Below are 12,017 nucleotides of genomic sequence, written 5' to 3'. Positions count from 1 at the left end.
ATATAACAAAATAAAAATAAGAGTAGAATATTTTTAAAATTAATTATGCAGCAGAAAAAATTACTATTAAGGCACGCAGCATGTAAAATTCTTATGTCGTTTTGTTATTTAAATAGTAATTGCTTTAAAGAAAAGAGATTTTCCAAGAAGAAAGGAAAATTTTGCCAAAAACTAAAGATTGTTTTAAGAATTTTGTCTGCCAAATGCCCAGTGTTTGTGATTTGTAGTACATACTTAAAAAATAATTTTGATTGTTGCTACATATAAATTTTTAGTTTTGGTTTTATGGTCAATGGAATCAGGTAATAGTCTTATGCCTTCCATGCCTTTTGTTTTTTGCTATAAGTTATATACACGCTCAGCATGTAAATGATAATGTGAAGCTTACAAACTAATTAAAATTTAAATATATTGTGACTAGATTGTTTAAAATAGGATTTTTCGTTTTGGTAATTGTTTTGACTAGTTTCGTTTGGTTTTCAATGGAATGGAAAAAGTTAATATAAAAAATAAAAATTAATGTAAATTTTAAACAAAAAAAAATAAAACTAAAAATATATATTTTTTAACTTTTTGTTATTAATGATTTTCGTTTTCTATCCATCCTTTTTTTGAGGTAGTTGTCGTTTGTTTTAAAAAATAATATTTTGTTTGTAATATAAATTTGTTTTATAATTAATTATGTGTTGCTAATTATTTTCTGTAGCAATTAGTGTTTATTTTTGTTGTTTGTTTTTAACTACAGAAATTGTACTTTTGCCCTGAGAAAAGTTCATAATGTTATCCGTTTTTTGTAGTTTGTGATTTTTTTTTTGGATATTCCTGATTTTTTTTTTTTTTTCATATTAATTTTCTACGCCTTACCGGTCCCGCCAAGGAGTTTTTAGGGGGAATGTATTTTGTTTATGTTTTTTCTTCTTTTTCTATTTACAAAGTGTATTTTACACTTTTGGCCTATATTTACTATAGTTAAGGGATTATTATTTTAATAATAAATTCTGGACTTGATGTCGGTTTTGTTTTTTTCGGTTTCCATTTGACTTCAGTTATTTTGAGCAAAGCAGTTATTCTTTTGAAATGTTTTTCGTTTTTTATGTTTGGGGGGGGTTATAGTATATATTCTATATATTAGTATATATAATTGTGTGTATATGTATATAAACTGACGTTTGTAGTGCTGTCAATTAAATTCTTCTTTTATAAACCCTGCTATGTAATTTTTAACTACGGTTTTCTTAGTGTTCCTTTTTTCTTTGTCTTTTATGTTAATGTTTGCTGCTATTTTATAGTGGGTACTTGGTATAACTGATATTTGTTTATAAGTTACGTATGTATGTGTGTTTTATTTTCTTTTTATAATGGTAGATATTTTGTCCTAGCATAAACTACAACTGTTATACATAAGTCGTGTATAAAAGATTAAAAACAAAAAAAAAAATAAATTTTAAACCAAGAAACCATAATTTCCATATAAATAATTAGGAACTTTTTCTAACTCACATAAGAAATTAATTAACTCAAAACCGTTATGCTGTAAAGAAATTCCCGTTACAAAGCATTTATACCACGGTACTTTTGAGGCCAAGAGGAAGAGCTTTCCAACTACACATAAGAGTACTTTTACAATGGCCTTTATTATCACGATAATGGCTCTATCCCCCGATAAGGAATATTGTTCAAGCAAACATCATCTCAGAGCTAAATTGGGTAATGTAATTATGTAAAAATAAATATTGTTGAAGTAACCATATATTTTGGGACATTATGGTGTTCAACAAAAAATATATGGTTGCTGCAACAATGTATATCTTTAACATATTAATTATGTAAAAATAAATATTGTTGAAGTAACCATATATTTTGTGTCATTATGGTGTTCACCAAAAAATATATGGTTGCTGCAACAATGTATTATTTTAACATATTAACAACTCGAAAACAAAGTTTTGTATTACAAACATGTAAAATAGATAATATTTGAATTATTGTGTTCAACACCAGATATATAGTTGTTACAATAATATATATTTTTACATATTTAAAATACAAAATTTCGTCTGAGAGTAAAGTTGGGTATTGTAACAATGTAAAAAAATATATTTTCATGCAGCAACCATATATGTATATCGTGTCAAAATAGTGTTGGACATTAATATATGGTTGCTGCAGCAATAAATATATTTACAATAATACCCTATGTTGCGCTCAGAATATGCTTGATTTAACAATGAAATTTTTGAAATAACCATATATTTTTTGATATTATGGTGTTCACCAAAAAATATATAATATTTGAATTATTGTGTTCAACACGAGATGTATAGTTGTTACAATAATATATATTTTTACAAATTTAAAATACAATATTTCGTCTGAGAGCAAAGTAGGGTATTGTAATAAGGTAAAAAAATATATATTTTTATGCAGCAACCATATATGTATATCGTGTCAAAATAGTGTTGGACATTAATATATGGTTGCTGCAACAATAAATATATTTAAATATTTACAATAATACCCTATTTTGCGCTCAGAATATGCTTGCTTTAACAATATTGCATAAATAACCATGTATTTTCTGTCATTATTGTGTTCGACACAAAATAAAATAAAATACTTTGTTGAACGATATTTTCAGACGCACATAAAATCGAAATAGACCATTTATCACGATAATAAGCGGTAGTGTAAACATTCCTTTAGATGGATGTACGACCACAAAGTTATATTCTATGTTAGCCACAGATATTCCCCGGTATAAATTATGCCACAAGGCCACTGTTCTTGATATCTAATTATGTAGTGATGTGATGAGCGAGCGAGAATCTTTCCTCTTTCTCTCTCCCTCTTTCTCTGATATTTAACCATGTTTCTGCTAATTATGTTATTTATTTATGAACTTTCAGTCTTTTTAAGTTTACTATTTTGTATTAGGAGCTTGTCAAAAAAATGAAAAACAAAAACAAAAAAGCTCTGCAACGAACAGTGACCTTGTTCCGGAAATTTACCACACCAAATAAAACTTAACGCAAAACAACAAAAACACTGTTCTGCTTCTTAGACTGGTGTCAAATTAAATGATAATTTCATGGAACCTGTTATACGCTCTCTAACCGGTAAATAAATAATAGCTGGCACAAACCTGTTATCCGCTGTTGGTTCCTCTATGACAAAGGCCTGCATTTGCGGTACTTGCTCGTTGGACATTTCACGTGGCACAGCATATGAGGCGGTTTTACCAAACTGTTCAGCCATTTCTTGTAGCATCATTTGCTGGGGCATGTTGAATATGGGAGAGCAGGCAGCCGATTGCATGGAACGCCTAGGGGGTGGTGTGGCATAGCTGCTATCATGCTCCATGGCCGTTTGCTCCTTCAACTGAAGGGTTAAGGGAGATTTTGCTCCTTGGGGAGACGGAGTTCGCATTGACAAATTTGTGGGCTGAGAATCGGCAATGGGCATCATGTCACTGTTCTCCTTGTCAGTTGGTTGATATTTTTCCAAATCAACGTTTTCTTCCACATCTCTTTCGTTTTCATCTTCTTCTCCGCCATCTCTGGATTTTAGGTCCATATCTTCTTTATTTGTATCTTCCGCTGTAGCCTCCTGTTGTTCCTGTTGTTCTTCTCCACCGCCACCACCGGTATTCATTATGGAATGCGTTCTCTCGTGAATAAACAGAAAAGCATAATACGGTGTGGTAAAGGAACACAGCGAACACTGATATTCCTTGGGCCTGGGTGGTGAGGGAATGTTCCTTTCCATTTTATAGGGCAGTTGAGGTTTGGGCATCTGCTGCAACAATTGCTGGGCATTCAGATTCTGCAATGCCTGAGCCAATTGTGCCGGAGATGGTACACTGGGGTGGGTATTGGGTGTGCCGGCATTCGAATTCGAACCGGCCGAATTTGAGCCATTGGGTATTTTCAAGGTGGGACTTGATGATTTACTAAAACTACCAAATTGTTGTTCCAATTCTCGTAGTTTTTCCATGCCACTGGCGCCATGATCATTGAGCAAATGTGAACGCAACCATTTGGGACTGCGGAAACGTTTACTGCACAGGGGACAATTGTCGCTGTAGTTTGTAATTGGTGTTTCGCTCTTCACCTCTGAACCATTACTGCCAAAGGGACTTACATTCAGATTTCTATTCAAACTCTCCGCTTCTGTACTTGCTGCGGCCTGTGAGACTTCGGAATTAACACCATTCTGGCGGGGCTGGGGCAGAGGTGAGCCATCATCAATTATGCCATGGGTATTGTGTTTGTGTACCCTGAGGAAGTATTTACTGCACAGTTCCTTGTTGCAAATATTACACACCACACCTCCAATTTGGGCGCCATTTTCAATTTCAATGCCATGCATGCGCTGCATGTGGGTCTTCATGAAATACTTGTTGCACAGTTCTTTGTTGCAGATTTCGCAATAACTACTGGTTGGAGTGAGGGTATAGGGTGGCCTTGTGGCACCAGCAGCTGCTGCAGCCAAGGCGACTGAGCTATTTACCGGCCGGTCGGGTGTTACAAATCCCTCACGCTTGGGACTACCTTTGATGCCGTTGTTGCCCAGCAAATGAACTTCGGTGATATGTTTTTGAAATTCTGGCAAGTTGGAGAATTCGCGATCGCAGGGTGTACAACGTAACTCGCCGCCACTTAGCGCTCCCATGCCGCTTGCCATTAGAGGTGGCAGCAATGCTCCCGGTGAACCACCAGGTGGCGATTGTTTCATCATAAGTTGTTGTTGTTGTTGTTGCTGCTGCTGTTGTAGTAAGAATTGAGGAGGAAAACCTGGCAATGCTGCCGCCATGCCTTCCATGCCGCCACCAGCATTATGCTCGGCCATGATGTGGGCCTGCAGGGCATATTGATTTTCCATTTCACGGCCACACAGATGACAGGCCACTGGCCTCTTACCATTCAAATCGTTTAGCTGTTGTATCATGGATTGCAACTTTTGCAGATTTTGTAAACCCATGACCGTCTCAGGGCTGGCAGTTTGTGGTTTCTGGGGTTCTGGAGTTGAGGGCACGCTTAAGTTTTGATTATTTTGATTATTCTCATTGCGATTCTCTTGATTCTCATCATTGTTGGAATCCCTCGTGGCCATGGCATCGCCGCCCTCACACACATCCGAGTCGGGGTTTTCTAGTTTGATGCGTTTATTGGGTTGCTGGTCACTGGCGGCTGTTTCTTCTTGGCTATTGTCTATCGGTGAAATCATGCGTTGGCTTGCCATCATTAGATTAACAGCTGGCATAGCTCCAGCCATATTCATAAACGGCCAATTGGCACCGAGCTTGGCAAGATTTTCATTTTCCTCTGGTGGTATGAAAATTCCGTGGCGTTTCCATTTGTGGGTGCGTAGAAAATACTTGTTGCAGTATTCCTTGCAGCACAGCTCGCAGAATGCTTCTGGGTTTATAACACCCAAACGCTTCAATTTGTCATGGGCGAAATTGGCGTCACGGGCCTGTTGTTGCGACTGGGGTGACAACTTGCGTGGCTGGGGTGTAAATGAGACCTCTTCCTGTTCCAGGCCAAAATCTTGTCTAAAGCCATCGGGCATTTGGAATTGTTTGTCATTGGAACCGGTGCCGGAACTGCTGGTGGCTGCTGCTGATTCTGCCGATTGGCTGACATTCGAGGGACTGTTACGTTGCGATGTGGCATTTTGTTCGTGTACCTTGACTCGATGACGACGCATGGCGAAAATATTGGTAAAACGTTTTGAGCAAATATCACAATAAACCGTTGACGATGCCTGTCCTTGGTTGCCACTGATATTGGCTTTGTCTTCTCTGTCCTTGCGTTGGTTTTCATTCAGGAGTTTATTTTGGGAAATTTGTTGTTGCTGCTGTTGTTGTTGTTGTTGAGCTGCCAATTCCATTTGCATTTGGTGTTGTTGTTGCAAATGCTGCTGCTGTTGTTGCATTTGCAGCTGGAACATTTGATTCATGGCATTGAGGGTGTTGTTCTGTTGGGCGCCACTACCGGAAGCGGCGCCGGGCTCTCCCACTGGATCATAGATTCCATGTTTGTTGGCTTTGTGGGTTTTGAGAAAATATTTGTTGCAAAACTCCTTGTTGCACAGTTCACAAAATGCCTCGGGATTGAAAATTCTCATGGGCGGTCTCTGTAGACCATCAACTCCTGGGAAACCGGGTACAGCCAACAATGGCAAATAGCCACCGGCCTGGAGAGCTGCTGCTGCAGCAGCTTCGGGGGGAAATGGAAAACCCATAGGCGGCATTTGTGGCTGCCTTAGCCAAGGTTGTTGTTGTTGCTGCTGCTGTTGTTGTTCTTGTTGTTCCTTTGAGACATTGGTCGGATCCACCATTGAGCTATCCTGATTGGCCACAGGACTTTCGGTTTCTGGCCTTTCCATTTTCACATTGACCGAGGCCAAAATATCCATGGGTGTCATGGCTCCAGTATTTGTGGCCTCATTTCCCGTTTCCCCGCCATTACTGTTGTGTTCCTGTAGCATGTGCAGGCTCAGCTTAAATTCGTTTTCAAAATTCTCTCCACATTCTTTGCAAAATGTATGATATGGATTTTGAGCATAATTTTCATTTGGTTCGTATGCCATAGCTTGAGAGGATTGTTGTTGCGGCGGTTGTTGCTGTTGTTTGGCTTGTGTTGGGTCTGATATGTTTTCTTGTTGCTTTTGTTGCAACATTTCGAATGTTTCCTTTAAATGTTCCATGGATTTGGGTAGAAACATTTTCGCTAATCTATCCTCATAATCAAGCTCTGGTGCTGCTGCCGTGTTATTTGCAATTGGTGAAGTTTGTTCGCGTTTGATTTCCGCCAATAGATTATTATTCGCTACTGTGTTGCCACTGTGTTTATCTTCATCCATACGTGTGGGATTGTGTTGTTTACGACGCTTTTTGGCAGCATCATTGAGAGCTTCCAAAAATTGCATTTGCATTGCAGCATTGGCAGCAGCAGCCACAGCTGCCATGGCGGAGGCATTATCTGGACCGTTCGAAAGTAAGGATTCTCCTTCACTGTTATAATTGGAAGAACTAATGTTGTGGTGGGGGTGGTGTGGTGTTGCTGTTGTTGTTGCTGATGATGATGATGACGTCGGCGATGATGTTGAAATATTCCTATCCTTAAAAACATCGGCAATTGTTCGTTTATTTTTATTTCCGCTGCTGTTCGTCACATTTGGCGATGATTTTGTTTCACAGGTGTTGGTCATGGTGTTGCTGTTGTTGTTGTTGGATTTACCAAGCGAAGATAACGATGATGATGTTGGTGATGGTGATAAATTAGAAGACACCGTTGTTGATGAAGATGAAGTCACTGTTGCGGCAGTTGTTTCCGTCGTTGATGTGGTTGTGTTGTGTTGAATGTTTTTGTTGCTGTTGTTGTTGGTTGCAGTGGCGTGGGTGTTGGTGGAGATGGCGTTTGTTGATGATGTGTTCGATACATCTGATAGAGCTGTATCTTCACTACTTAAATCGGGCGGTGGGGTTGCGTATATAGATGCGGCCATTTTTGGTATTACTGTAAAAATTTGGAGGGAGGGAGGGGAGAAGAGAAAAAAATTTTAAAATTAGTTAAATATTGAAAAATTGTTAAAGTTTGTTTAATATTTTTATATGTTGGTAAGTGTAATGGATTTACATGCCCATTCATGCATTCTCATAATATTATGTGATATTAGGGTATATATTTGTATTTGTAATTGTGAGATGATTTGAAAAACTGGAAATGTATGGAAATTAAAAAATTGGTAGACGTTTTCGAGATACAAATTCACTCAATCTATGACTCAACAAAAAGTGCTAAAATTTCATGTAGATTCATTGAAAAAACTGTTTGACATCACCAACTTAAAAGGTAAAGGGACGAAGAAAGAGGAAAAGAACCACTATTGGTTACTATATCAGCGAACCTACTGGTACAAATATCACCCACCCCTCTAAGCGAAAGAGGTCAATGGAAGCGACTGTGTCCACGCTTGCCAGGTTAGCGCTGTCTTCCCACAAAGTACACATTCAACATCATCGGTTGCCAACATCATGAGCTGGATTGCGTTCTTCGCGTTGTCGTGGAAGATAAGCTCCATTGACTACTTCTTTGTGCAAGATTTGTTGAACAATTATTCTCAATTGAAGACAGTTTTCATTAAAAGTAAAACTGAAATTAAGGGAACCGGCGCATTGTTCAAAATAAATCCTGGCAAAAACTCTAAACTTGTTTCTATCTAACTTCTAAATTTCTAGATGGGAAGCGATAGAAAACATTTTCAAACTTGCAAAATCCATAAAATTTTTGTCAAAAGATTTCTCCATTCCCATTTAGGAAAATATTGGCCTGTTTCACTAAGACGATTCGAATACAAACTCGTTCGAACTACTACAGAACATCTGTTTTTTGAAAAAATTTGATTTTCAATCAAACAAAAATTTCCTACAACAAAAGGGGTTTGGTAGTAGTTCGAACGAATTTGTATTCGAATCGTTTTAGAGAAACCGGCCCTATGTAAATTTTGCAAAATTCTAGATAAAGAAGTAGAGTTTCCAAATTATACATTTTAGATTTTTTTTTTGAAAATTTAAATCTCAATTTAAATTTTTGAGTTTTTTAATTTTTTAAATAATACATTTTTTTGAAAAAAAAAACAATTAAATAAAATTTAAATTTTTTTAGTACAAGTTGAGAATTTTTTTGGTAAAAACTCGTTCGAACTTATACAGAACTTCTGTTTTTTGAAAAATATTTGATTTTCAATCAAACCAAAATTTCCTACAACAAAAGGGGTTTGGTAGTAGTTCGAACGAATTTGTATTCGAATCGTTTTAGAGAAACCGACCCTATGTAAACTTTGCAAATTTCTAGATAAAGAAATAGAGTTTCCAAATTATAAATTTTGGATTTTTTTTGAAAAAAAAAACCTAAAATTTTTTCCAAAAATTTGAAAATTTTTTTCCTAAAAATTTAAAAATTTTTTCCTAAACATTTAAAATTTTTTCCAAAAAATTTAGAGAATTTTTTCAGAAAAATTAAAAAAAAATTAAAACAGTTTTGGAAAGAATTGAAAAACTGAATACTGAACAAATAAACATTTTGTTTATAATTTCCTCTTTGATTTTTTAACAATTTAAATTTTTGAGTTTTTTAAATAATACATTTAAAAAAAAATTAAAACTAGTTTTTGAAACTAAAACAATAAAAAAAATTTACATTTTTTTGGTACAAGTTGAGAATGTTTTAAGCAAAAACCTGTTGAACAGAAAATTTAAACATTAAAAAAATTAAGAAAATGTTAAGGAAGGGAAACTTGAATTAAAAAAAAACTATTTTAGAAAAAGCAGGAAAAAATATTGAACAATTAATAAACAGAAACGATCGAAATTTTCTTTGGAAAATCTTGAAAAATTGTTTGTTAAAAAATTTAAATTGGAAAAAATTGTTGAATAAAAAATTACAATATTTAAAAAAAAAATTAAAATTAAAAATATATATTTTTTTAAAAAAATAAAATTCTTTTAAAGAACTAAAATTTTTTGAAAAAAAATAAATTTTTTTGAAAAAATATAATTTTTTAAAAAATTGAAATTTTTTGAAAAAAAAAATAAAATTTTTTAAAAAATTTAATTTTTTAAAAAATTACAATTTTTCGAAAAAAAATTGAAAACTTTAAAAGAAAATTTGAAAAAATTTTTGAAAAAATTGAAACATTAAAAAATTTTTGAATTCGGATTGAAAAGTTTTTGAAGAAAAAAAATTATAAAAATTAAAAAGACAGACTATATTTTATTTATTTAAATTTATTAAATTTACTAGGCTAAGAATGTGTGTTTTTTCTTATAATTTTAAATATTTATAATCGATTTTTAACACCAGTAAACATTTAGTTTATAATTTCCTTTTTGATTTTTTTAACAATTTAAAATTTTTGAGTTTTGAATGGTTTAAATAATACATTAAAAAAATAAATAAAAACAATTCTTTAAAACAAAAACAATTAAATAAAATTTAAAATTTTTTTGGAACAAGTTGGGAATGGTAAAAGCTTTTTGAACGGAAAATTTAAACATTAAAAAAAATTAAAAAAAATGTGAAGGGAAAACTTGAATTAAAAAAAATATTTTAGAAAAAAAATTTTGGAAAAAATATTTTAGAAAAAGATTTTTGGAAAAAATATTGAGCAATTAATAAACAGAAACGATCAAATTTTCTTTGGAAAATCTTGAAAAATTGTTTGGTAAAAAACTTAAATTAAAAAAAAAAAATTTGAATAAAAAATTACAATATTTTGAAAAAAAAAATTTAAAAAATAAATTTTAAAAAAATAAAATTTTTTTAAAGAACATTACAATTTTTTTGAAAAAAAATACTTTTTTTTGAAAAAAAATAAAATTTTTTGAAAAAAAATAAATTTTTTCGAAAAAAAAATAAATTTTTTCGAAAAAAAATAAACACTTTAAAAGAAAATTTTACAAATTTTTGAAATATAAATTGAATAGGTAAAAAACACTTTTTGAAAAAATTGAAACATGAAGCCTTTACATAATTAACTGCGTGTTGCGTGTGCGTTCAAAAAACAATAACAAAATACATGTATTTGTTTTCAATTTGAAATACATGTATTTTGTTTTTGTATTTTTGAACGCACACGCAACTCGCAGTTAATTAGGTAAAGGCTTTAAAAAAATTTTGAATTCGAATTGAAAAGTTTTTGAAGAAAAAAATGATAACAATTAAAAAGTCTGACTATATTTTATTTACGTATATTATAGATTATAATTCGCATTTTTAATAAATAGAAACTTGAAAAACTCTTTTTTTATGCAAAATTTTGCATAAAAATATTTAAAAGTTCCAAAGTTGAACTTTGCTAGGAATTCAACCCCTGCAACAGCTGAATCTAATTTGATTGATTTTAATTTAGCGGAAAGCTGATTGTGTTATCTGTCTCTATCTATATCTCTATCCGTTCAAAAGTTACAAAATTTTGACCACGAAAAAATAATTCTTAACCAAAATCGACTTTATGCTCGAATTTGGAGCCATTCCTACGAAAAATATATGATAGAAGACTTGTAATCCATTTTTTTTAACTTTCCAAAAAAAAAAGGGATCGAAAATTAATTAAAATTTTGACTATTTTTATTATTTTAAAAATATTACTTTGAATATTTTTATGACATCATAAAATCCCCTTCATTCCCCCTCCCCTTTACATTTAAATAGTTTCCATAACTTGCTTTTTTATTCACAAAATATTTTACATTATTACAGAGCATTGAAAATTTATGAAATATTTCATCAACTCTTCTCCTTGCTCTCATATTCTCTAGCATTCAACTGGAAACGACCGACCCGACCACTGCTGAAAGGCTAGCTAATGGAGCAATGTCAAAAAAAAAAACACCGAAGCAAGCAACACAAAATGGGTAGGAAAAGGAAGAACAATTTAATAAAAATGTTTAATTAAAATATTTTCCAATATTGAGATTTTTTGCGCATGACTAATTTATTTTCTGTAATTTTTTTTTCTCATAATTTTTTGCCCTGCAACGTATATTTATGTATGTTGCTATATGTGTATGTACAGAATATTGGTATATATTTCATTATTAAACTTTTTATAATAAGCTTTTGCAAACACCAACCAACAGACTGGCAGAACACATACCCATTCATTCATTTATTCTCACCCACAATAAAATATCAAAACCCCCACTCTAGCCCCAACCCCCCAAACAACTCCAACTTAATCATAATCTGAACACAAGCAACGTTTTTTTCGGCTTATGCCACAGGGTTGTGGAGGAGGTTTTGCCTGGTAACACTTTTACAACCTTAATTCATATTGTAATGGCATGAAAGTACGTTGTGTGTGTATTTGTGTCTCTCCCACTCTTCTTTACTCTGTATAATTCAAACAGTGAAAAAAGAAAGCAACTGGCGGGGGCAAACTTAAGAAAAAAATTGAAATTTTTCCAACCAAACAATAAGTATTTTTGTTACTTTATATAAATCTCCCTT

The 12,017-nt window shown here is 33.1% G+C and overlaps 1 protein-coding gene across 3 annotated transcripts in view; it reads right to left on the bottom strand.

Annotated features, from left to right (window-relative positions):
- Window positions 1-1,080: 1,080 nt before the first annotated feature.
- LOC141401993 (uncharacterized) overlaps window positions 1,081-12,017 on the bottom strand; it is an 85,105-nt gene continuing 74,168 nt past the window's right edge. For all 3 annotated transcript variants that reach the window (XM_073982591.1, XM_073982593.1, XM_073982592.1), the window contains one exon: window positions 1,081-7,523. In XM_073982591.1, the coding sequence (XP_073838692.1) occupies window positions 3,058-7,523 (4,466 nt within the window). In that variant the 3' untranslated portion in view covers window positions 1,081-3,057. The remainder of the gene's footprint in view (window positions 7,524-12,017) is intronic.

This window comes from Musca autumnalis, unplaced genomic scaffold (genome assembly GCF_047663935.1).
Source record: "Musca autumnalis isolate F117 unplaced genomic scaffold, ASM4766393v1 scaffold_4, whole genome shotgun sequence".
In the NCBI taxonomy this organism is placed as follows: Eukaryota; Metazoa; Arthropoda; class Insecta; order Diptera; family Muscidae; genus Musca; species Musca autumnalis.
This window is presented reverse-complemented; position numbering and strand designations above follow the sequence as displayed.